Raw genomic sequence first — 24,772 nt, forward strand, 5'->3', positions numbered from 1 at the left:
AAGACAGAAGGGAAGGGATTGTGGAAAGGTATTTCAGTGGCAGAGACAAAGTACTTTCCTCACAATGTTCCTATGGGGGCCATCAGGTGAGTGATGGGAGTATGATGGGGCAGACATACAATAAATGAACCAGACTTTGAATCAAAAAAACCTAGACTCTAGTCAAAGCTCTGAGCCTTACTTACTAACTGTATGACCCTCTGAGCAAGTCACTTCACCTTAGAATCCTCATTTGTATGATGAAGGGATTACAATAATAGATGGCCTCTACTGGAGTCCCTTGTGATTCTAACTTTGTGAATTTTTTTTTTAACCAGATCATCCTACACACAGCTGCCAAAGTGATTTTCCTAAAGGCCAGGTCTGACCAAGTCAGTCACCTTCCTACTCAATAATCCTTGGTGGCAGTCTATTCCCTCTAAAGTATAAACTCCTTTGGCACTGAAAGCCCTTCAAACCAGGCCCCCTTCCTATCTTTCCAGTCTTCTTCCTTATCAGTCCTCCTTACCCCTCTATGCCCTATGGTCTTAGACGTACTGGACTACTTGCTGTTGTCCATCCTCAAGGCTCCCTCTCCCAAGTGTTTCTGTGCTTTGGTCCTGGTGGTCTTTCATGCCTAGAATGCTCCCCCTCTTCCTGGTTTTCTTCAGGCTTCAGCTCAAATTCCATATTCTACATAGAGTGCCAATCTACTCTGCCCCCTCCCCCTCCCATTTCTAGTGTACTAGTGTAGTATTCATTTTGTATATAGTCTGTATATTTTGCATATGTATATGTTGTCTGACCCCCCCCCCCCCCTTAGAACATAAGCTCCTTGAGGGCACAAACTGTTTCACTTTTACCTTGTTCCCTCAGCTTAGCATAATACCTGGCCCACAGTAGGTGATTAATGAATTCCTGTGGGTGATTCATTGGTGTCTCAGTGTGGAAACTCCCTTCACTGATGCTGATCAGAAACTTATCTGCAAATTTTAGTCATGGAGAATTATCTGGAAGCCCTGGGGACAGCTAGGTGGCAGAGTGGACAGAGCACTGGGCCTGGAATCAGGAAGACTCTTCTTCCTGAGTTCAAATCTGGCCTCAGATACTTCCTAGGGCAAGTCCCTTAACCTTGTTTGCCTAGTTTCCTCGTCTATAAAATGAACTGGAGAGGGAAATGGCAAACCTCTCCAGAGTCTGCCAAGAAAACCCCAAATGGAGTAGGATAGGACTAAACAGTGAAGCTGAGAACTTAAGTGACTTGCCCACAGTCACACAGCTAGAATGTGTAAAAGGCAGGGCTTCAATCCAAGGTCTTCTGATGTCAAGGCTGACCCTTTATCCCAAAGGCCACGGTGCCACTCTGCGATTGTTCCCATTTTAGAGATGAGCAAAATGAGAGAGAATTTAAGTGGGTTGTAGGTGAGCAAGCAGCTAATAAATAGAGGAGCTGTGGATCAAAGCCAGGTCTTTTGACTTTTAATCCACTGCACCCATAATCCTGCTTCTTCTGATTATACATATATGTAAAATCCACCCACTAAAAGGCCCCTCCTCACCAGGATGCTTAAAATAGAGAACTACTCCTCCCTCTTCCACACCCTTCCCTTACTGTGATTATTTCTCCCCTGTCAGGTTGCTTGAATGCAACTTCTCCTTCAAGATTGCCCTCCACATTTATTTGACCCTGATTTTACATGTATAAACATGGGGGTGGGTATGAGCGCAGTGAGTATGACTGGCTCCACCATAAACACCTGTCCTGCTGGTTCCATCCACTTCTGAACTGTCATATATTTTCCTATCACTGGTCTCTGGCTCAGAAAACCGGCCAAGGGCAGGCCATTGGGGTGAAATCTTGCTCCCAGAACCCTAACCATCCGTAGGGAGAGAAAAGCGAGAGAAGTCTAGGGACCAGGAAAGTGGGGCTCCAAGAAAGGAGGGAGATCCAGTTGTGGGATAGGGGAGGAGAAAAGTGGATCCTTGCAAGGTTAGGGGAATGAATTTCAGGCATTTGCCACGAAACAGCGGGAGGTACAGACTTAAATGAGCCAACCTGCAACGCAGGTAGATCCCAACCCAGTCCTGCGGCTGGACAAGAGGCAGGGAGGCTGCATGAACGTCCATGCTATCGATTCAGGCTGAGGGACATTCTAGTCCCGCAGAGACGGTGAGCTTTAGCTTCTTCCCTGGGGTTTGCCATACAAACCCTCACCTCCCTACTCTGAAGTTAGCCCAGGCCCCCACACCCCAATTCCTCCCTCAGACTCCTTTCCTGCCAGGCCAGAGGGCCCCGCCTCCAGTCCCCTCCCTTAAGTGCCCTCCCAGCCCCACCCCCCAGTACACACACACACACACACACACACACACACACACACACACACCCTCCTCCTCCTCCTCCTCCTCCACTCCCGAACCCCGCCCCCAACCCTCTTCCTGACCAGCGAGTGGACTGGGCAGGCTGGGGGGTAGCGTGTCGAGAAGACCTCCGTTACCCAAAGTGGTCAGGTGTCCATTCCTCCCCCCCACCCACTTCACCCCAGGGACTCGTGGCTCCTGCTGACATTGCCCATCTTTCTGGGAACCGAGAGAGTGGTGGGGAGAGATAGGAGGGTGAGACTGGAGACGGGTGGGGGGTCCGTCCGGCCAGAGCAAGGACTGGAAGTGACAGAATGGGCAGAGGGCACTGACCAAGGCAGGCGGAGCCAGTTCGGAGAAAGGGAAGCCTAAGCTTCCCCGACAGAGACAGGACAGACCAGTTAGCATACACACAAAGTCACATACACAAAAGGACAGGCACCGCTGTGGAAGGACAGACATACACACACGATCACCCTCCCCAGAACAGTCCGTCTCCCTCCCTTCGAGCTCCTAACAGTGCCCTCTCACATCCCCTTCCCTCGTCCGACAGATCCTCCCTCCCCTTCTCCTCCTCCTCCTCCCCCTCTAGGGGCCTTCCACCTTTTGCCCTGGCTCCTCCCTCTATGGCTCCACAGCGCCCCTCCCTTCTAGTCCCCCATGCCCTTCCTCCCCAGCTCTCCTCCTTCCCTCCCCCTTCTCTTTCCCTCCTCCTTTCTCCCCTCCTCCCTTCTCCCCCTCTTCCCTTTTCTCTCCCCCTCCCATCTCCTCCCCCCCCATCCCTTTTCTCCCACTTACCATCGCCCATTCTAGGTCCTCTTATCACCTCTCCCCCAATAATTCCCTTCCCCGTCTAGGTCTTCCATGCCCCTTACGCCTCATCCCTAACCCCCTGCCCCTCCCCTTGGAGTGCCTAACCCCCTTTCCCTTCCTCCTCAGTTCCTAACCCCTGCTCCCCTTCTCCCTCCCCATCCCTCTGGCTTGCCCCTCCCCTCCCCTTCGTGTCCCTAACCCCCTGCCCCTTCCCTTTAACTCTCTAACCCCCCTGCCGCTCCCCTCCCCTCCTCGGACTTCTTTCCCTCCCCCTCCCTCTCGCTTCTTCCCCTCCCTCTCCGCCCTGACTCTCCCTCTCCCGTCTCGGGGAAGTTTCAGAGCCATCAGTCTGTCCGTCTGTATGTCCGTCGGTGGGTCCGCAGCAGAGCTGCAGGCAGCGGGCGCCATTGTGCGCGGAGCGGAGGGGAGCGGGGAACCCCGGACGCCTGGGTCCGGGGAACGACTGCTCGCGGCTGTCCCGCCAGGTAAGGAGAGAGGCAGTGCAACGGGCGGCTCGGTCCGCCTTCCCCCCCCCCCCAACTAGACACACACACACACACACACACGCACAACACACACACTCACACACGCACGCACATACTGATGACAGCTCCCGGGGGTGGGGGCTGCTTGCAGTGGGGGCGGGGGACGAATTTCTGACAGGGAGGAGGAAGAGTGTCAGGGAAGTGGGTGTCTCAGGAAGAAGGGCAAGGAATGGGAGAGGAGAAGGAAGGTGGGGATCGGGGTCTGAGCAGAGGGTGAAGGGTGTGGGGGGGAAGGGGTCTGAGGAAAGAGAAGGAAGTAGGAGCAGGGATCCGAGGAAAGGGGGAAGGGAGAGGGGGATCAGAAGGCAGAGGAAGAGGGAGGGATATGAGAAGAGGGGAGGGGGATGGGATGAGGGGGAGAGGTCTGAGGTGGGAGGGGCAAGGGATTAATGATTGAAAGAGATGGGGGGTGTAGAGAGGAAAGAAGTAAAGGAGTCTAAGGGGGTAGGATATGGGACAGAAAAGGAATGGTGATCTAAGGGGGAGGGGGAGAGAATCAAGGTTGTCCTGGGGGAGGGGCGGGGAACTGGGGGAAAAGAGGGAAGGGTGTCCCCTGGGGGAGAGGCAGGGAATAGAGGTGTGTCAGAGAAGAGGAAGAGTGTGGGGGAAGGGAGAAGGAAAGGTATTGAGGGGTGGGGGCAAGGGAAAAATAGGAGGCTTGAGAGGAGGAGAAAGGGGGGTAAGGTCTTTTAAGGTGGAGGGGTGGGGCAGGAATTTAGGGGAGAGAGGAGGGAGTTTGAGAGTCGAGTGGGAGGGGGCAGGGATCTGGAGAGAGGGGGTGGAAGGGTGGGGTCTCAACAGAGGAAGCAGAGATTCTAAAAGAGAAAAAAAAAGGAGGTTGTCTATAGGGGAGGGGGAAACCAGAAGTCGGAGGGAAGCTGGGATGGGGAAGGCAGGTTTCTGGAGGGATTGGGTAAAAGCTAGGTAAAAGGGGCAGAGGAAAGAGGTAAATCTGGTTTGGGGAAAAGAGGAAGAGACAACCAGAATGAAAAAGGTGAAGGGAGACCAAAAGAAAAGAAAGGGTGGGGCATGGGGGGCATATATAGAGGGGTCTGGAAAGGGTGAAAGCTGAAACCCCCCAAGGTTAGAGCAAAGGAAGAAAACTGGAGGGTGCAGGGAGAGAGCAGGCAGGAAGGGGGAGGGGAAGAGCCTGTCTCTGGGAGGAGGTGGGGAAGGGAAGAGTGAGTATGATAGGAAGGTGTAAGGGAGGCAAGGGGGCAGGGAGGGGAAGGGGCAAAATAGAGGGAGAGAACTGAGAGGGGGAGGGGAGAAAGAAAAAAGGGAGGAGGGAGAAACACAGAGGAGAGGAAGGGGGAGAGAGGGGGAAGGGAGAGGAGAGGAAGAGAAATCAGAGAGGGGAGGAGGAGAGAGAAGGGGGAGGGGAGCAAGAGGAGTGTGTAGACTGAGAGGTGGAGAGACTGGGAGAAGAGAGAAGAGTAAAGAAAGGAGGAGGAAGAAGGCGAGGGAAGGGAAGAGAAGGAGGAGGGAGGGGAAAGAAGGGGGGAGGGTGAAGAGGAGGAAGGAAAAAGGGTGAGAGGAAGAGATGGAGGGGGAGGGGAGAGAAGACAGTACAGTAGAAACTAGTTGAGGGAGGGAGAGGGGGAGAGAAAAGAGAGCGGAGGCAGGGGATGGGGACCAGAAGGGGAAGGGGAAGGGAAAGGCAGGCTTGGGAAGGTGGGGGAGGGGAGTGAGTATTGCCACCAGAGACAGGAAAAAAAGGGAGAGGGTCAGGGGGAGGAGGAGGGAGCCAGAAGGGGTGGTGGAGGCCAGGAGGGGTGGAGGAGGCTGGGGAGGAGCAGGAAGGGGAGGGGAGAGGGAAGAGCAGAGGGGGGCCCACAAGGGGTAGGCCAGGCCAGCCCATCAGCCAGCCAGCCAGCCGGCAGGCAGGCAAGCAGGCAGGCAGGCAGCCTGAGAGGAGGGGCAGAGGGAGGAGGAGCTGGGGGGAGCCAGCCAGATTCGGGAGAAGGGAGGGAGGGAGGGCGAAAAAGAGGGAGGGAGAGTGAGCAGGAAAGGGGGAAGGCGGGGAGGGGCAGAGGAAAGGCAGCCAGAGAGATTAGAGAAGGGGGAGGGGGAGCCTACCCCAAGGGGGAGGGAAGGGGGGAGGTATTGCCGGGAGAAGGGAAGGGGGAGGGGAAATGAGCCAGCCGGGCTGGGGAGGGGGAGGAAGGAAAAGAAAGGGGAGGGGAATATTCACTGCCACTGGAGAGGAGGGGCAGAGGGCTCTTTGGTTTTGGGGTTGGGGCTGAATCAGGTTTGGGCTGTGAAAGGAAACTAGAGCCATCTCACACATCCCATGTAGACCCTATTGGGAGACTGTGAGGGAGAGATCTACCCCTCCCCCAATTGTGGTTACCCCTCCCCCCACTACCACTTGCCCAATAGGACCCAAGAGCTCCCCCCTCCCTCCCACTAGGCTCCTATTTCACTAGCTCCCAGTGACAGCTGGTAGGGAGCCTGAGCTCCCCATCTCCTCAGCATACTATACATACACACATACACACATACACAGACACACACTCCCCAAGGCCCACAAGTCTCATCTCACCCTGGGATTGGGGGGGGGGGAGAAGCTGGGCAGAGGCCACCAGAACTGCCTAGAGGGAGGAGCATCCCAGCCTAGTCCCAGGGACTCCGTAGTGAGCCATTCTCACACAATCCCTTTCCCTCTGTGCCTCAGTTTCCCCCAGCTATAACCTAGAAAGAACTCCCTTTGACATTTCCACGGAGATCAGTTAGTGTCTGTGAAGGTGTGGGAGGAACCCGAGTACTCTGGGAGCTGAGTGATGCTGCTGGCCTGAGGGCAGGGCGATCCTGGAAGCCCTTTGAATGCCAAACTTCCCTGCCACTCAGATGGCAGTAAGAGCCCAGGTGAAAGGGTAGAGACACTTGGGAGCTAGGAAGAGAACCTCTTACCTCACAGACAGCCCTTCCCAAGGCCCCTATTTCTGGAGAGGTGGCTTTCTCATGAAATCACCATACAATTACTAGCCCCCTGCTGTGTGTTGAGCACTGTGCTGGACCATATGCTTGCTGTGGATATGCACAGAACGCTACAATATTGCGACATAACTGCTTTCTGTTGTATCCCCTTCCCCCACAGAGGAGTAAACACATCTAGGCCTGTCCTTATGGAGGAAAGGGGATGGGACGAGAAGGGAGGGGGGAGGGAAGAAAGGGGAGGGGCTCACTAGTGCAGCTCAGAGACCTGCCAAACCAATGCAAGGCTCAGCAGGGACTTGGGTTGGGGGAAAGAGAACTGATGTCCATTCGTCTGCCTGTGACAGGATACCCTGCAGGTCAGCCAGAGATGGCCCCACAGACTGAACCAGGGGACAGGCCTCATGATGCCCAGGACCAGACATCCCCTTCAGGGGGAGAAGGGCCCCCAGGTGCATACTCAGGTAAGAATAGCAGGGGCAATGGGGATAAGGCAGAGGAAGGAAAGGAAGCGGACTGGGAGCCAGCGTAGAAGAGGGGTTCAGGAAACAATACCTGATATCTTGATTCCGCCCAGTGGTTTGCGTTAGAGTTCGGGCCCCGATGACTCTTAGGAGCCCCACGGCACCCCCTTACCTGAAGCTTCACTTAAGCCCTAAAGGACCCCCTAACTCTTACCACTTGAAAACAGTGGTTTAGTCATCTGGAGCTTGTTCTGGTCAGACAGACCAGGCTGAGATTCATTGTATACTGTCCTAAAGGCCTTGACTGGATTGGAACTCAGAAGAACTGGGTCTGAGGCCTGGCTTTGCAATGAACCACCTGGGAGATCAAGTCACTTGACCCCTCAGCATCAGACAGATTTCCTCATCAGTAAAATGATGGTGTTGGAACAGGGGTGGGGAACCTACGGCCTAGAGGTCACATGTGGCCCTCTAGGTCCTCAAGTACAGCCCTTTGGCTGAATCCACACTTCACAGAACAAATCCCCACCCTGAGACTAGGACTTTAAGGTCCTTTCTGGTTCTAATCTCCAAACCTATGATCTTTGTCCCTGACATTCCCTCTGCTACCTAGGGTCTTGGGGGGGGGGGGGGGCAGGCCACGACCAAAAACTCCTACCCATACTCCATGCTTATTTCCTTTGGTCACTGCAGAGCCACACCATTGGTCCCTTTAATAAAAGCAGACCTGTCTTCTTCCAGGGTCCCTGATTCCCAAACCTGAAGATGTTTTCCAAAGTGAACAAGGGGAAGAACAGAGCACTGCAGAACAAGGAGGTGGACCCCAAAAAATAGAGCCTGAGGGCTCCTGCCCAGGTGAGCTGAGCCCCTGTCCCTTCCACCCTCCTTCTGACAACCCGCAGTTAAACGAACCCTCCTCCCCCTAAACACACACATCTCTCTCAGGAAGATCATTGAAATTCCACTGTCTTAGAAAGTAGTAATTACTGGGTATTGACCCTAAAGAAAAAATAAGCAAACCCTGACATTCCCCTGGGATCCCCTCAGGGCTTCCCTAACAATGGAAATCTTCCCCTTTTTCCTCCCAGTGCTCCATTCAATGGCCTGCCCTCGAAGAGTTTACCATCTAGTTGGGTGGAAAGAGTGTAAATGTATATGAGGTGGCAGCATAAGTGCCAAGTGCTAAAGAAAATAAAGACAACAGGAATTCAAAGGGATATTACTTTATTTCGATGCCATGAGGGGCTGGTTTTTCAGTACTACTTATTCATTAAACACTTGCTGAATATTTACTGCTAAGGCTCTCCACTCAACATGATCACACACACACACACACACACACACACACACACACACACACACATACACACAGTCAGTAGCAGCTATCACTGGCCCCCAACATTCACTCCTCAAGGGCTGTCATTCACCAGGCCCTTTATTGACATCCATCCCCTCTTCTCCCTTCCCCCTGCCATCATCCTCATGTCTGTCTGCCTGGCATCTCTTCTTTCATCCAACAAAGCTACACCTGCCGAACACAGGGCCAGTCTAAGTGTTACACTAAGTAATGTAGGGGATGCACAGGGAGCAGCAGACACCATCTTTGCCCTCCAGAAGGCAGAAATGCAGTCTGAGTAAAAAGATATAGATGCAGAAAAGGTTAATACAAGTCAGCAGCATGCTAAATGACACATAACATATGTAGGATGGGGTTTTGGATGCAGTAGGAAGTCATTGAATGCTTTTGAATAAACAAGTGACATAATTTAAAATGGCATTTTAGGAAGAGTAACTCAGTGGCTCTTTTTTGGATGGATAGTATATATATGCACGCAACCGTGAATTCAGTTCAGTGACTATCTAGGAAATGGAACAAGCTCCTAATATGTTATCTCATTTGATCCTCACAACACTGCAAGGCAATTGCTGTTGTTAACCCCATTTTACAGATGAGAAACTCACACAGCCAGTAAATGTCTCAGGGAAGATTTGAACCCAGTTCTTAGGGACGCCAGGCCCAGCTGTGTATAGATGTCATCATCTGCCTTTACTAAATGCCTACTCTGTGCAAAGCACTGCTTGAGGCATGATAATACAAAGACACCCCCCCAACTCCCCCCAAAAAGCCAGTAACTGCGTAATCTAGATAAGTATAGGGATACAGGAGAGGGAATAAATAATACTTGGGATTAATATTTGGCTTTAAAATTTGCAAAGCACTTTATCCATTATTTGAGCCTCACAACAATCCAGATGATGAAACAAAATCTTGAAGTGGCTAAGTGGTTTGCCTGGGTCATACAGCATCAGAGGCTGATTTAGAATCCAGATCTTTCCTATTTCCTAGGCTGGCAAACTTATACCAGGGGACATCAGATAAAGAGATCCAGGAGTATTTATAGAGACAGAGAGCCATAATAACTGAGAGGATTACAAAAGGCTTCCTGGAGTAGGTAACACCTCAGCTGAGCCTTGAAGGAAGATTAAAGTTCTGAAAGGCTGAGATGAAAAGGGTGATAAGCAATAAAAAGTTTAGGCTTAGACTAGGGTGACAGCAGTAGGAACAAGAAGGACAAGGAGTAAGGTGAAATAATATTATTTATTATAGCTCTTACTATGTGCCAGGCAATAATATATTACAAATGATAATAATAACAGCTACCAAGTAGCTGTTTGTGATCCTCATAACAACTCTGGAACATAGGTGCTGTTATTATCCCCATTTTACAGTTAAGGAAACTAAGGCAGACAGGTTAATAGCTTACCCAGGGTCACACAGCTAATAAGTATCTAAGGCTGAGTTTTAAATTCAGTCCTGGTGCACTTTCTACTTCACCCAAAATCAACATGACTTAGTGAAGGGGAGATGAAGAAACAGGGAAGAGTCAAATTTGGCTCCCGTGTTTTAAGCCTGAATAAGTGATAGAAAGGTGATGCCTTTTACAGAAATAGAAGGTTAAGAGGCAAGTAGATTTTCAGTAAAGATGAGTTTGGAGTAAAGACAGGACCTAACAGGTGGAAATGTCAGGGAGGCGACAGAAGCACAATAACGTAGTGTCAGGGATGCCAAGGGAGAAGAGTTCCAAGAAGGGGAGGTCATCGATGTCAGATGCTACAGATAGGTCAAGGGAACGTGGACTAAAAAAAGGACACTGGATTTGTGCATGACGTCATTGGTGAGCATGTAGAGAATAGTTTTATTAGACCAAGTGAGAAGGATAGAACACGGTGGAGTTTGAGGAGAATATAGACAACTCCTTGGAAAAGTCTGTCTATTGCCTACATTTATACATCTATTAAGTATCGGAACAGCTAGGAATCTGGGTCTTCCTGAGTCCAAATTCTGCTCTTACCACTGAAAAGGACCTTAGAAATCACCTAGTCGAGTAGCGTCCAATCAGAGGGCCACAGGCACATTGAGAGAAGGGATATGAAATATACTATACCTATAATCTCATTAAATGACTCATTATAATAAATAAGCAATCACATTTTCTATGGACATAATGTCTTACACACGTGTTATTTTCCAATGTAGGTAGATTTTGTTGTGATTAGTTAAATGTAAATTCATTGAAAAGCAAAATAAAAGTCTGTCTAACATCAGAACTCATTGACTCCTTTTGCTCCAACAACGAGGTGATACTTTGAGGCAGCTAGGTGGCCTAATGGCTAGAATGTTAGTCCTAGAGTCAGGAAAACTTGAGTTCAAATCTGGATTCAGACACTTACTACTTTGTGACCCTGGGCAAGTCATTTAATCTCTTTGTCTCAGTTTCCTCTGTTTTAAAATGGAGATCATAACAGCACCTACTTCACAGGGGCGTTGTGAAGATTAAATGAGGCAAAAGCAGTGCTTGGTAGACGGAAGGTGCAGAATGAGGCACAGGGTGTCAAACATCGATGAATTAGTTAACTCTCTTGTTACAAGAAGGTGGGGGGGCAGGGAAGAGAAAGACTACTACGAAATGATAGCAATGTAAAGTCTGTCTGAAAGTCAATACCATTCCTTGTCTTAATTTTCTAGAAGACTGGATGATCCGAAAGGTGAAGGTGGAGGATGAGGACCAGGGAGAGGAAGAGGAGGTTGCATGGCCCCAACACCTCCCCCAATTACTTCCCAGCGGCCCCTTCCTGCCCGCCGACCTGGGACCTCTGGCGGCTGTGGCCACAGCCTGTAAGCTTGAGCCTGGAGCCCCGGCGCCTCTGAGTGGGCTGGCTCTGGCATCCTGGCCCCAGGTCCTGGAGAAACCCTACGGCTGCGGCGAGTGCGAACGACGCTTCCGGGACCAGCTGACCCTTCGGCTGCACCAGAGGCTGCACCGGGGCGAGGGCCCGTGTGCTTGCCCAGACTGCGGCCGCAGCTTCTCCCAGCGCACTCACCTGCTGGCCCACCTGCGCAGCCACCGGGGCGAGCGACCCTTTCCGTGCCCGGAATGCGGTAAGCGCTTTAGCAAGAAGGCTCACCTGACCCGCCACCTCCGCACGCACACTGGGGAGAGGCCCTACCCCTGCGAGGAATGCGGAAAGCGCTTCAGCCAGAAGATCCACCTGGGCTCCCACCAGAAAACGCACACTGGAGAGAGGCCCTTCCCCTGCGCCGAGTGTGAAAAGCGCTTTCGCAAGAAGACGCACCTGATCCGCCACCAGCGCATCCACACTGGTGAGCGACCCTACCAATGCACGGAATGCGGCCGCAGCTTCACGCACAAGCAGCACCTGGTGCGCCACCGGAGGGTGCACGCAGCAGGCCCTGCCCCACCTCCACCTCCGCAGCCGCAGGGCACTGACCCCTTGTGCCCGGACGCGGCCACAGACCCTCCAGGGCCCAAGGCCTTCCCCTGCGCAGACTGCGGAAAGGACTTCGGCTGGAAGAAGAACTTGGCCTCGAACCAGCGGGTACACCGCGGAAGCCGCCCCTTCGGGTTCTCAGAGCGTGCACGCGGCCAGGTGGAGCGGCGCCCCCCCGGGGCAGCAGCCGCCGCCCACCCAGCCATCAAGGCCTTTGCCTGCACTCACTGCGGGAAAAGCTTCAGCCAGCGCCCAGGGCTGGTGGCACACCAGCGGACCCACGCTGGCGAGCGGCCCTTCCGCTGTCCAGACTGCGGGCGCGGCTTCTCCCACGGGCAGCACCTGACAAGGCACCGGCGCGTGCACACGGGCGAACGTCCCTTTGCCTGTACCCAGTGCGGTCGTCGCTTCGGCTCGCGCCCCAACCTCGCTGCCCACACCAAGGTGCACAGCGGCGCCAGGCCCTTTGCTTGCGCCCAGTGTGGTCGGGGCTTTAGCCGCAAGTCACACCTGGGCCGCCATCAAGCAGTACACACCGGGAGCCGCCCCCATGCCTGTACCGTATGCTCTCGCTGCTTCAGTTCTAAGACCAATCTGATACGCCATCAGGCAGTCCACACCGGCTCCCGCCCCTTCCCCTGCTCGCAGTGCGGCAAGAGCTTCAGCCGCAAGACCCATCTGGCTCGGCACCAGCGCACCCACGGCGAAATCTCTCATCTCGACCCCAGCCTGCCAAGCCCAACCTGGCCTGTCCCCACAGTGCCTGCCCCAACACCACTTTTCCTCTAAATGGAACAGAGCCCTGTTCCTCATCACCCAGGTCTCTGTCCAGCCCCTCAGCACCTTCTCTCACCTAGCCTCTGGTCAGGTCTCTTGTGGTTTTTCTCTCCATTCTGACTGCTCTCCTTTCCTACTGCTCAGAGGCTCCCGTGCTGTCCTCCCTCCTTTGGCCTCCTTGTCCACCTTCAGTTTTTGTACATATCACCTCTGTTCGGTCTCAGCCTCCTGCAGCTATTCTTCACCCCCACCACTCTCCTTCCTTCTCTCCCGATCTGCTGGATGCTTGAGAGCTCGGAGAATACCCCATCTGAGTGAGGATGACCAAGAGAGAATTGCTAGCAGACTCAGATCTGCATCTGTAAAATGAGGGGGTTAGACTGAATGAACTCTAAGGTTCTTTTCTGTCTGGAACATTCTACATCGACGTGGAGCCTAGGGTGTTGAGGGATTGAAGTGAGTTAACTGACCAAAGGAGCCTAGAAGGCCGGGCTGAACCATATGGGGAGACTACATAACTCCGAGGGAATGAAGAACATAATACACTCCCTAGTGGTTGCTCTTCCATGCCTTCTTCACTACCCTTCAAAGCTGTAGGATTCTCCCCTCCCCCCCAAAAAGGGGACAAGAGTCTGTTCCAAAAAAGAGGGGAGGATAGTCACCTATATGTATTTGATGTGTCATTAAAAATAAAATCTGAACTCTTGGGGGCTGTAAAATTGGTTGGTGCTGGGGTTTTCTCGCCTTGGCCAATCAAGGGGTGAGGGAAGTTGGGTCACCTGTTTGATAGGTGGCTCCCTGGGCTTCTCCTGACCTCCTCTGTGAGCCTTCAGGTTCTCAAATAATAGTATTTTTCTTGCAAAACACTAAGAGTCAAACAGAGTAACAGACCCTTCACTCACCACAACACTTACTCCATTCCCCCACATCCCAGTAGAAAGTAAGAACAATCCAGCCACTTAGCAAAATCACATATTTTGAAATTTGCTCATTTACTAAGCCTAGATAGTGACCCCTGCCTCTAGCTGAGGAGCTGGCCAGCTTTCCTTCCCACTCCTCTTATAGCAGATGATAAAGGTTCAAAGATGGGAAATGCAAAGGGATAGTCTCTGTGGATAGAGGAGGCCCTTTCATCTTTGACTGTAGCGGCATCAACCAGTTATCTGAGCTCTGTACCTTGGGTCTCTATGGCCTATCCTGGAATTCTTCCCCCTGCCACCTCTGACCTATTTTTGCCACCCATGACTCTAGCTCAGTGCAGAGCACAAAGGAGGAAGGAGGAAGAAGGCTCCCATACCTGTTGTTTCCTAGATGGGCAGTGCTCACTTCCAGAGCCTCTGTTTCTCAGTCAGAGAAGGGGATTTGGAACTGATGGGCTAACAAGAGTGGAGCAGAGAAGACAGTGAGCTAACTTTTAGGGGTATGAAGACAAAATAATATGACTGATATTTGAACAAGCACAAGAATTTAGATACTTCTGAATGCTATCACCTTACAGTAGACCCCACGAGAGCTAGACAGTAATTCCAAGGAAAGGATCATTGATCCAAATGTCTTTGAAACTCTTGGAGTTACTTCAGAGTCAGAGGGGTGTGTGTGTGTGTGTGTGTGTGTGTGTGTGTGTAAGAGAGAGAGAAAGATCTAGAATGAAGTGACTTCTGAGGTCATCTAGTCTAACCCCCTCATTTTGTAGATGAAGTTGAGTAACTTGCCCAGAGTCAGACAGGTCAGAGGCAGGATTTGATCTTGGGTCCTCTAGCTCCCAGTGTCTTGCCACTGTATAACCATGCCTCCTGAATCACCTGTGTTTGTAAATCTTCAGCCTCTGGGAATCCTTGTTATGTGTTTCTATTTTTAAGCGGCCAAAACAATCTTTTGGAGCCACACCTGATGAATAAAATAAATGATCTAACTAGGTAAGGATTTTTTTTTGTTTGGGTTTGGTTTTTGTTTGTTTTGTTTTGTTTGTAATCAACAAGATATAGCCATAAAGTAAGGATACAGTGTTTTGGTTTGTTTTTTTCTCCTGTAGCTCCTAAATTGGTAACTAAAGATAGATCTACAAGAGGGATTTCTTACTTTAAGTGGAGGCAACATTGCTGACGTAGGTGTGTAACCTCCCAAAGTAACAACCTTAATACTCATGTTTGCATATATAAATTCTTGTTTGTTTGTTGAAAACATGCCCAGTATAAGGGAGAGAAGAATAGCCTTGATATCAGAAAGACCTGGTTCAAATACCATCTCTGATACTCAGTAGTTGTGTAGTCATGGGCAAATCACTTTATCTCTCTCAAGGCAACTCTCAAAGTCATAGGTATTAGTGGTCAATGCTGGACCTGGAGTCAGAAAGACCGGAGTTCAGATTCTACCTCAGACATGTAATACCTGTGTAACCCTGAGAAAGTCACTTAATATCTTGGCATGTTTTGTTTTCTGTAAAATGAGGAAGTTGGACTCATTGCCCTTTATGGTCTCTAACAGCCCCAACTCTGTGATGCCATAAGAACCATAAAACAGAGTTCCTATCCTCAAGGAGCCCACAACTTGGGTGGGGAGACTAGACTAAAAGACAGGTAGCAATCAGGGTAGCTAGTTCAACATAATATTTAAGTTGTATGATCTATTTTTCAAATGTAATAGGAAGTTAGAGAAAGGTGAAGTTGGTGAAATCAAGGAAAACATCATGGATGAGGAGCGCCTTGAGCTGGGCTTTTGGAAGGGTGATAGAGGAGTGGAGGATGACTAAGTCTTTCCTGCCTCTTGCCACTCCAACAGACTCCTCATTCCTTCTCTCCTCAGCTATGTCTTAACCCCTCTTTTTCTTCAGTTCCCCTCTCTTTAATCGTGCTCCCTAGTCTTTCCTAGTAGTGCTGCCAAACTCTGTTTCCAAGTCTCCACTGTACAGACAGGAAATCTTGCAAACAAACCAAATTCCTTTCCCATCAAGATTTATGTTGTGATGTCATCTTATAAGACCAGTCACCACTAAATTATCATTTTTGTCAAGACTGAACCCCAGACTCCCTCACAAATTCGGTAGTAGCCATTACTGCTTCCAACTTCAGTATCTCAGGGGTTCCTTGCCTGTCTGAGCTTTTTGCACCAACTTACCAACTTAACTTAGGGAGTATGATACAATTGGCAAAATGCTAGAGTTGGAGTCAGGGGGTCTGGATGTGAATCTACGGTCTGCTTCCACTACCTGTGTAATCTCTGGGCCTCAGTTCCTCATCTATAAAATGAGGGGGTCGGGACGATATGGCCCCCAAAGTCCTTTCAAATTCTCTATCTCCGATCTTTGCATTTGCCGTAGTGCTGGGCATGCTCAGCCCTGAACCACAGTACTACCAATAAGGTAAGTTGAAAAGTAGATGTCCAAAAACCAATAGTCTGGAGAACTTTCCCTGTACCCCATTGCTTGGATTTATGGGGCTTCCTTATAACACGGCATCTGGTCTGTTGCTCATAAAATTTTAATTCAGTCCTAGCCCCTCCAACATTCTGACATTTGAACTACTCCCAACTTTCCCTGAGTCCAAGTGCTCCCTTCCCCCGTATTCCTGGAAGTCAATGCATATTCAACTCCACAGCTCCTCCCAGGGCAAACCACCCACCCCTATTCCAGGTAAAGCAGTTGGGGAGAGCAAAGGAATGTTTTTCCCACTTTCTCCCAGAGACAAAGCCCCAGAAGTAGGCAGCGAGGTCCCTGCCACTTGTCTACATGAAGATCCTGTTTCTCCGCTAGTAAGAGACAGGCCTATAGTAGTAGACTGGAGGCTGGGGTATGGTGAGCTAACCAGAAGGAAACAAAATCCCTAGAGTCAGAGCCTGAGGAATAAAATGGGGAGTCTTGCTCATGTTTAATGCCATAAACCTGAACCAGGAGATTCAGAAGCCCAAGGGACCAGACCCCTCAATGAGTCAGGATTTATACCCTCTTCCACTTGGAAGAAGAGGGACAGGGCAGATAATTATTTGACAAGCTTGTATCAAGTCTTAGGCAAAAGAAAAACCAATAACAACAAAGAAACACTTGTAGGGGGTGTCCTGCCATCCATCAGCTAAATCTGTCTTCTCCCCTCCAGCACTGTACAATTAGAGCTCATGTTCAGAGTGTTCCTAATCCCACAGGATTTCTGCAATATTCCCAAACAAAAAAGGCAAATTCAGAAAGGTTTGCTAGAGTCTAAAGACTAAAACCAGAAAGAGGGCTTTAATTAAAATATTTGTCACTTAATGAATTTTTACAAAGTACTTAGTACATACTCACCCCTGAACCAGGCCTGTAGAGGATACAACAGCTGACATCTATATAGCACCTTTTTAAATTTTATTTTTTTCCAATTAACGCAATTTTATTTTCTCTCCCTCTCCCATTGAGGAAAAAAAAAACCTTATAACAAATGCATTTTATATGGCACTTTAAAGTTTGGAAAATACTTTACACACATCATCTTATTTGGTCCAAATTGTTATATTATTACATTATACATATTATCTTATTTGTAATTCTCATCCTCAGTTAACTTACAATCTAGTTGGGGTGACACACAGAGGACAAACACAGTATTTTCCTTTAGTGTCTATGTTTCTATTGAGAGGCAACATGATAGAGGGGGTAGAAAGTTGGCTTTGACTCAGAAAGATCTGGGTGGAAGTTTTGCCTCTGATACGTACTAGCTAAGTGACCAAGGGCAAGTCACTTAACCTCTCACAGACCCAGACAGTTCTCTAAGAATGTTGCACAGGAGAGGCTGATCCGTACTGGTGAAGAGAGTTTCCAGATTGGGAGTTCCTTATATCAATGAAATCATAGATCCAGATATAAAACAATGCGTCCATTACTGCCCTAAAGAGTAAGGGGGATTAAAAAAAAAAAACAAGTAGACAGTATGATCCCTGTCTGCAAAAAGCTTAGAGTCCAGTTGGCGAAATGAAGCTAGCACACATAAAACTGGAAAGTATGACATGGATAGGTTACAGTGCTGGAATCAGGAAGATGTGGGTTTGAATCCCACCTCAGACAGTTTCTAGTTGTGTTAACCTTCATAAGTCACTTAATCTCTCTAAATATAAATTTCCTCGTTAGAAAAAATGGAGGTAATCATAGTGCCTATCTCACAGGAGTTCTGTGAGGATTATATGAGATGTTGGACGATGCTTTTCAAATTCCAAAAGCATTGTATAAATTTAAGTTGTTATTACAGAATAATCTAAGGTGGACTATTCAATTCAGTTATTTCCTGATTTGTATAAGGAACTGTGTTAGGTCTTGGAAGTATGTTGTTGAAAAACAGTACATTCCCTGCCATTAAGGAATTTACAGTCTTATGGGGTGAATATGATATACACAAATAAGCATAATTAATCAATCAGTTAACAAGCATTTATTAAGCACTTACTATGTGTCAAGCACTGTGCTAAATTCTGGGCATACAAAGACAAAGGTAACGCAGCCCCCACCATCAAGGAACTTACATTCAGACAGGGGAGACAGTGTATGACTGACTGATTGATTGGCAAAGGTGTAGATAAATACATACCAAATGACTACCAGGTAGTTCTGGGAGAGAGAGCACAGGCAGCTGGGGGAATCAAGAAAGGTTTTGCTTAAAAGATAACCCTTGGGCTGGGTATTAAAGAAAACTGGGGATTCTTCAAGGTGAAGGTGAGAAAAGAATATAATCCAGGTATGGGGAAGTCAGTGCAAAAATATAGTAGAATGTGGCAAGAACAGAGGGCACAATGATCTAAACAAACTATTCTGAAAAAGTTTGGAGAAGTCACTTTCAACTAAGAGAATTGGGGAAATTTTCATGGAAAAGCCAGGACGTGAATTAGATTTGAAAGGAAGAGATCATTAGGTAGAAATAAAACAGAAATGCATTCCATTCTTACAGGATGACTTTGGTGAATAAATTGAAGAGAGAGTACAGGAATTAGAAGAGAGCTAATAGTCCAGTTTGGTGAGAATGGAGTACACAGGGGGAAAAACATGAACTAAGACTTTGAAACCAGATTTATCTACAGTATTCACAGGGCTATCAATCTATCATCACATACTTATTGAATGTCTATTATGTCCAAACACTGTATTAGTAGTTGTTATGGAAGATAAAAAGAAATATAAGACAAAGTTCCTGTCTTCGAAGAACTTATACTCTAGTTAAGGAGCTAAGACATATATGCCTAAAAGACAAGTACCAAGACAGTAGATGATAGCATGCCAAGGGAATACTACAGTACTTCAGAGAAGAGAAAAATTAGGATGAAGTAGGATGATTTGGGGTGGCCTCACAGAAGTGGTGGAAATTGAAATGGGCTCTTAAAGATGGGTAGAGTTTTCATCAGAAGGTGTATGCCCAGTCCCAGACCCTATTGGTATGGGACCTTCTCCTCACTGGTGGAGATCAATGCCCCACTCCAATGGAGTGGAGTTGGTAGAAGAGGTCGAATTTCTTTGGACCTTCTTTGACTTGCTTTGAGTCACTTCAGGAACTTCTGGCTTTCAGCTTTGAGAGAAAAAAATGGATGAGGCTAACTTCACTTCTGGTTACTAAAGGAAACGACTCTGGGAAGACATGAGAAGAGATAGCAGTCTCTACTATCTCCATCTACACTAGAGATTTAGAGGAACTTCCCCTTGGGTGAAGTCTGGGACTCTCTCTCAGTTGAGCTGAGTTACCTTACTCCCAAAGTTAGAGTTCCTTCACTCTATATTGTCTGATATATATTCTCATGTGTATTTTTTTTTACTTCTATCTTGCTACCAATTTGGATAAATGGGTTTTTTGATTGTTATGTGTATTCATTGTGGAACTGGTATTTGGTGGGAAAGGGGGTCAAGCCTTGGATACAAAACTTAGGGTCCTTTTACTTTCCAAAAATGAAACAGTAAGTCAAAAGTTAGATTGTTTAACCACTAGTTAGACAACTAGCTTGTCTAGTACCCTAGACTAATAATATTTAAGTGAGCAGATAGATAAATTCTAACCTGGTGTTCCCTCTGTCTGAGGAGAGTAAAGTGACCCAACCATATGGCCCCAACTTCCTGCTTCTTCCCGCCACAATCCCCAGAAATTAAATTCTGGCTGAGGGAAGGGCAGGCAGAAAAGATGCTGGAGATGTCTATTCTACTTTCCTTTTAGCCACACAAGGATGTTCTTATGCTCTTGGTGGTGGGCAGCCCTCGACATGTATGGGAGGCCTTGCTATAAAGGAATGCTGTAAACAAAGGTGTGGAAGCTGGAATTCAAAAGGCATATTTGAGAAATGATGAGTAGATCCCTCTGGTTAACATGGAGCATCCATTAAGGGAGTAGTGTAAGAGATAAAGTTAGAAAGGTAAATTAGAACTAGATTGTATTCAATCAATAAGCATTTATCAAGTGCCTATTTTGTGCCAGGCACTGTGATAAGCACTAGACATACAAAGAATAGCAGGCAATGGTCCCTGCTCTGAAGGAGTTCACAGTCTAATGGTGGAGAGACAACGTGAAAACAACTATGTACAAACAAGATATAGAAAGGATAAATTGGAGATAATCAAGAGAAGGAAGGCAGGGGCATTAAGGGGCATCAGCAAAAGGATTTTATCTGGGACCTGAAGGTAGCCAGGGAAACCAGAAGTCAGAAATCAGGAAGAGTATTCCAGGCATGAGGAACAGCCACTGAAAATGCCCAGAGTCTTCAGACAATCTTCCAGAGAAACAGCAAGGAGGCCAAAGACACTGGATCACAGAGAACATACATGGAGAAGAGGGGGGTGAGATGAAGGTACAAAATGACTGGAAAGGGAGAAGCTAGGTGGCACGATGGATAAAGCACAGGCCCTGGAATCAGGAGGACTTGAGTTCAAATTTGGCTTCATATACTTACTAGGTGTGTGACTCTGGGCAAGTCACCTAACCCTGACTGTTTAAAAAAAAAAAAAGACAAAGTGACTGGAAAGGTAGGAGGGACAGATTGTGAATGGCTTTGAATGCCTAATAGAGGATCTATTATTTGAGCCTAGAGATCATAGAGAGATACCAGAATTTACTGAATTGGGAGTGTGTGTGTGTGTGTGTGTGCGCGCGCGCGCGCGCGCGGCGCGCGTGTTATTAAAATAGTCCAGTTGGGAGGTGCTAAGAGTGTGAATCCAAGCTGTGACAGTGTCAGAGGAGAAAAGAGAACTTTATCCTCAAACATCAAAGGTTTTTTATAAGGAATGATTTGATCGACGCAATATTTTAGGAAGATTAACCTGACAGAGGTTGTCAGGACAGGTTGAGTTGAGAGACTGAAGGCTGAGATCAATTAGGAAACAGGACAAACCAAGGTAAAGGTCTGAATTATTATAGGGAGCTATGGAGATCAAATGAGATAACTGTTGTGAAATCATCTTGAAAAAGTAAAAGTTCTATGAAGTCCAATTCAACAAACACTTATTACAAACATCTATGTGAAAGAGCTAACCCGAGGACTCAGTTGCAGAACAGATGCTGATTTTAGCTATTATTACTGATAAAGTTTCCCTCATTAGGAATTCCCTATACAAATAAACTCACAGGTGTGGTTTCCCCCAAAATGTGCAAGATTCTAACCTAGGTGCTAGGATACAAAGATGAAAAATAAGAGTCCCTGCTCCTCTCAAAGAACTTTTGTTATTGTTGAGTCGTGTCAGTCCTGTCCAACTCTTCATGACCCCATTTGGGGTTTTCTTGGCAAAGATACTGGAGTGGTTTACCATTTCCTTCTCCAGCTCATTTTACAGATGAGGAACTGAGACAAACAGGGTGAAGCGATTTCCCCAGGGTCACACAGCTAGTTAGTGTCTGAGGCTGACTTTGAACTCAGGTCCTCAGAGAGCCAGCACTCTATCCACTATACCACCTAGGTGCCCCTGTAAACTCAAAGTTTACAATCCCCTAAGGAAGATGCAACATTGGACACAGGATATCATCAGGATTACCAGGGGAGTTTGAAGTGCTTTGGGAGGTTTAGCCCAGGGGAGAGGATATTGAGAACGTGACAGCTGTCTTCAAGTGTCTGAAAGGTTAATCTGAAAGGGATTAAATTTAGCCAGAACCAGAAGTAGTGGGTGGATTATGCAGAAGACAATTTTGGCCTGACTGTCAAGAAAAACTTCCTAATACTTTAGAGCTACCCAAAAGTACAGCAGGCTCCCTTTAAGCAAAGACTGAACAACCCACTGGTCAGGTGTGCTGGACAGAGGCTTCCTGTCAGGGATGGACTGGACTAGATGGTTACTGAGGCTCCTTCAGACTCTCACATTCTATGATTCTGTAGGAGGACTGGAAGCTAGATGAAGTTTGCCTGGGTAGCTCAGGACCAGCGCCCACTCATGTAGATGCCAGCATTGCCTTGAAGAGAACACAGCCCTTCTTAAGGAAGCTGGTTGGGCACAGCCAAGTGAAGTTCCTGGAGGTGCATAAAGAACCTATCAGCTTTTGGAAAGGGTAGCATCCTCCCTCCGCTTCCCCCACCCCCTACCCCCAACCGCCCAAAAAAACAACTGTCTTCCTACAGTCAGGGAGGAGTCTCAGGGTTAAGGAACCAAATTCTTTTCCTGGAGACCCAAAAAAAGTCCCAGTCAGGTCTGGCTTCTGTACAGCCTGGAGTAGATTCTAATTTGTCCTGACTGTGATGATGTTACATAATGATATTACATAACCACATTACATAAATCACAACCCTGCATATTGAAGGAGACCCTTGCTGCCTCACTGCCTAGTCTGGCACTAGACGCCCAGTGAGAGGGTCAGGAAGTGCTGTTTGGCAAAGCAGTTGATATTTCCCAGCCCTGAAGCTGACCTGCAATGATTCTGGGCCTTAGGAAAGACTGTTTGCTAAAGTCTCTTGTGACTTCAGGTCAAGTTTTCCATTTGTGCCCCCAACCTTTCTTTTCTGCCCCCTAATTCAGCCCTCTGTTTCCTCTCTGGGATTTCTATTGCCTGTTTCAATGCCCATCTTTCTTCCACAGCAACATTTGCTCTTAGGAAGAGTTTTGATCTCTGTCATTTCAGCAATTGGAACTGGAGTCCCTCAGTGTAAGCTTAGGTTTCTATTCCTAAGGCCAAATTTTCCTTTTTATTATCATGAACTAGGAGCTTACATTCTAATGGGAATTTAAAACTTTCATCATCTTCTACAGTCCTTTCCTCTTGTCCTGCTCCCCTCCCTCTTTGAACCTCTCTGACTCCCAGATCCTCACCCTCCAAGTTGTGCCTCGCAGGACCTCCCATCTGGAGCCTTCTCTCTGCATCTTGCCCCCATTCACACTGCCCCACTCTCCTGGTACATACTGCCTGCCCTGCTTAGTTCCACTCACTTGAATGCTTCCCTTTACCCCATTCTAGGTTGATTTCTACTTCTTTCACCCCACTGATTTCAGCTTCCCCTCCTCTGAGTTTAGTTTAAAAGTGTGGTCTCTCTCCTCTCTTTGAACTCTCTATGATAGTCTTAAATGACTCCCATTTCCTTTCTTGAAGAAGCAACCTGGCTCTCCACTCCTCCATTCCCTTCGGTCACTTCAGGGAAGGTTTTTGATTGGTAAAGTGGTGGAGGACTAATAACAGGGAGGGATTGGAAGAGATGGTAACATTTTGTTAAGGTCTGTGACTTTTCACTTACTGTTCTAGTCTCTACCCTGAATTCCTTCATGCTATAATAAAGAAGAGTTGCATAATAGAATGAAGTCTGAGTATACTGCTGAGGATAGGATGGAGAACGGGTATTATTTGAGCAGAAAAAAAAAGACTAGAGAAAAACCAGGAATCTCATAAGCTTAGTTTTTGAAGGAGAAAAAACCATCAAGGCTCCTTCTAATGTTTGAAAGTTTTGAGCTGATTTCCATGTTGCACAAGCAACATGCCATGATGACTAAGCATGCAGAAACAGAATTTGGTGTGCTAGTTGAATACCGCTCACAATAAAGTTAATCCAGGGCATATTTAATAGCATGCTACCTTTTTATTCAACAAATATTTATTAAGCTCCTGACCTTCTTTAGACATCGGAGGATGTAACAACCAAAATAAAGAAGCAGCTAAGTGGTGAAGTAGATAGAGCTCTGATCATAAAGTCAGAAAGAACTGACTTCAAATCTAGCCTCAGACACTTACTAGCTGTGTGACCCTAGGACATTCACTTGACCTCTATTTGCCTCAGTTTCCTCAACTGTAAAATGGGAATAATGATATCACCTACCTCCCAAGTTTGTTGTGAGAATCAAATGAGACAGTATTTGTGAAGTCCTTAACAGTGCCTGACACACAGTGGTCCTATGTAAGTGCTAGCTATGATTACTATCATAATTAAATGGTGACTGCCTTCCAGAAGCTTTCATTATGAAGGGGAAGGGGATACCACATGTCTACAAATAATGTATAACATAAGATAATTCGAAGCAGGAGAGTAGAACATTAGGAACCAGTGGGATTAGGGAAGACCTCATAGAGGAGGTAGCATCTGAGCTGAGTCTTGAAGAAAGACCAAGATTCTGAGAGGCAAAGGAAGGAAGGATTAATTCGAGGCATGAGGGGTGGCCTGCAACAATATGCAGACATAGGAGATGAAGTGTTACGTCCAGGGAATGGCTAATTGTTCATTTTGTCTAGAACATAGAACTTAGGAAGGGAAGGACTTTAAAATAAGGCTGAAAAGGTAGGCTGGAGTCAGACTGTGAAGGCCCTTAAATTACAGACTAAAAGAGTTTATATTTTATCCTGAAGGAAATGGAGAATCACTAAAGTGTGAGCCCACAGAGGGACAAAGTCAGACATATGACTTTACATGACATCCCTATGGGGCTCCTCCCTTACTTGGCACTTGCACTCACAGGTTGTATATGCTGCCAGTAGGCTTGACAACTGAATTTCTAAAAGGACAGTGTTCAAAAAAAAAACCACCAATGGGCTTCCCAACAATAATCTGCCAGGATGTATAATTAGCTATTAGCAAAGGCATTTGCTCAAATAGCAAAGTAAGAAGGGTGGTTACAGAACATTCCAATCCCCCCATAAACCCTACATTCTCCAATAAGACGCACCACATCTGTAGAAAGAGTCAGTTAGAACCCAGAAGACAATGCTAGTCAGACAT

General features: G+C 47.7%; 2 protein-coding genes across 4 annotated transcripts in view; one reads left to right on the forward strand and one right to left on the reverse strand.

Annotated features, from left to right (window-relative positions):
- LOC118850951 (SCO-spondin-like) overlaps positions 1-2,106 on the reverse strand; it is a 95,833-nt gene extending 93,727 nt beyond the window's left edge. Inside the window, 2 exon segments of the mRNA XM_036760562.1 lie at positions 1,592-1,666; positions 2,059-2,106. Coding sequence (XP_036616457.1) covers positions 1,592-1,666; positions 2,059-2,106 — 123 coding nt within the window.
- An 893-nt stretch (positions 2,107-2,999) lies between these two features.
- Positions 3,000-14,590, forward strand: ZNF467 (zinc finger protein 467). 3 transcript variants are annotated; one of them, XM_036761451.1, is made up of 4 exons: positions 3,000-3,635; positions 6,980-7,096; positions 7,838-7,951; positions 11,124-14,590. In XM_036761451.1, exons 1-4 carry the CDS (start codon positions 3,512-3,514, stop codon positions 12,674-12,676), a joined length of 1,908 nt encoding a protein of 635 aa, XP_036617346.1. In that variant the 5' UTR covers positions 3,000-3,511; the 3' UTR covers positions 12,677-14,590. The 3 variants fall into 3 exon arrangements, with proteins under 3 accessions (XP_036617346.1, XP_036617347.1, XP_036617348.1); XM_036761452.1 differs by lacking the exon at positions 3,000-3,635 and adding an exon at positions 3,789-3,883; XM_036761453.1 differs by lacking the exon at positions 3,000-3,635 and adding an exon at positions 6,088-6,563.
- The last annotated feature ends 10,182 nt before the right edge of the window (positions 14,591-24,772 follow it).

The sequence above is a fragment of the Trichosurus vulpecula genome, chromosome 5, assembly GCF_011100635.1.
Source record: "Trichosurus vulpecula isolate mTriVul1 chromosome 5, mTriVul1.pri, whole genome shotgun sequence".
NCBI lineage: Eukaryota > Metazoa > Chordata > Mammalia > Diprotodontia > Phalangeridae > Trichosurus > Trichosurus vulpecula.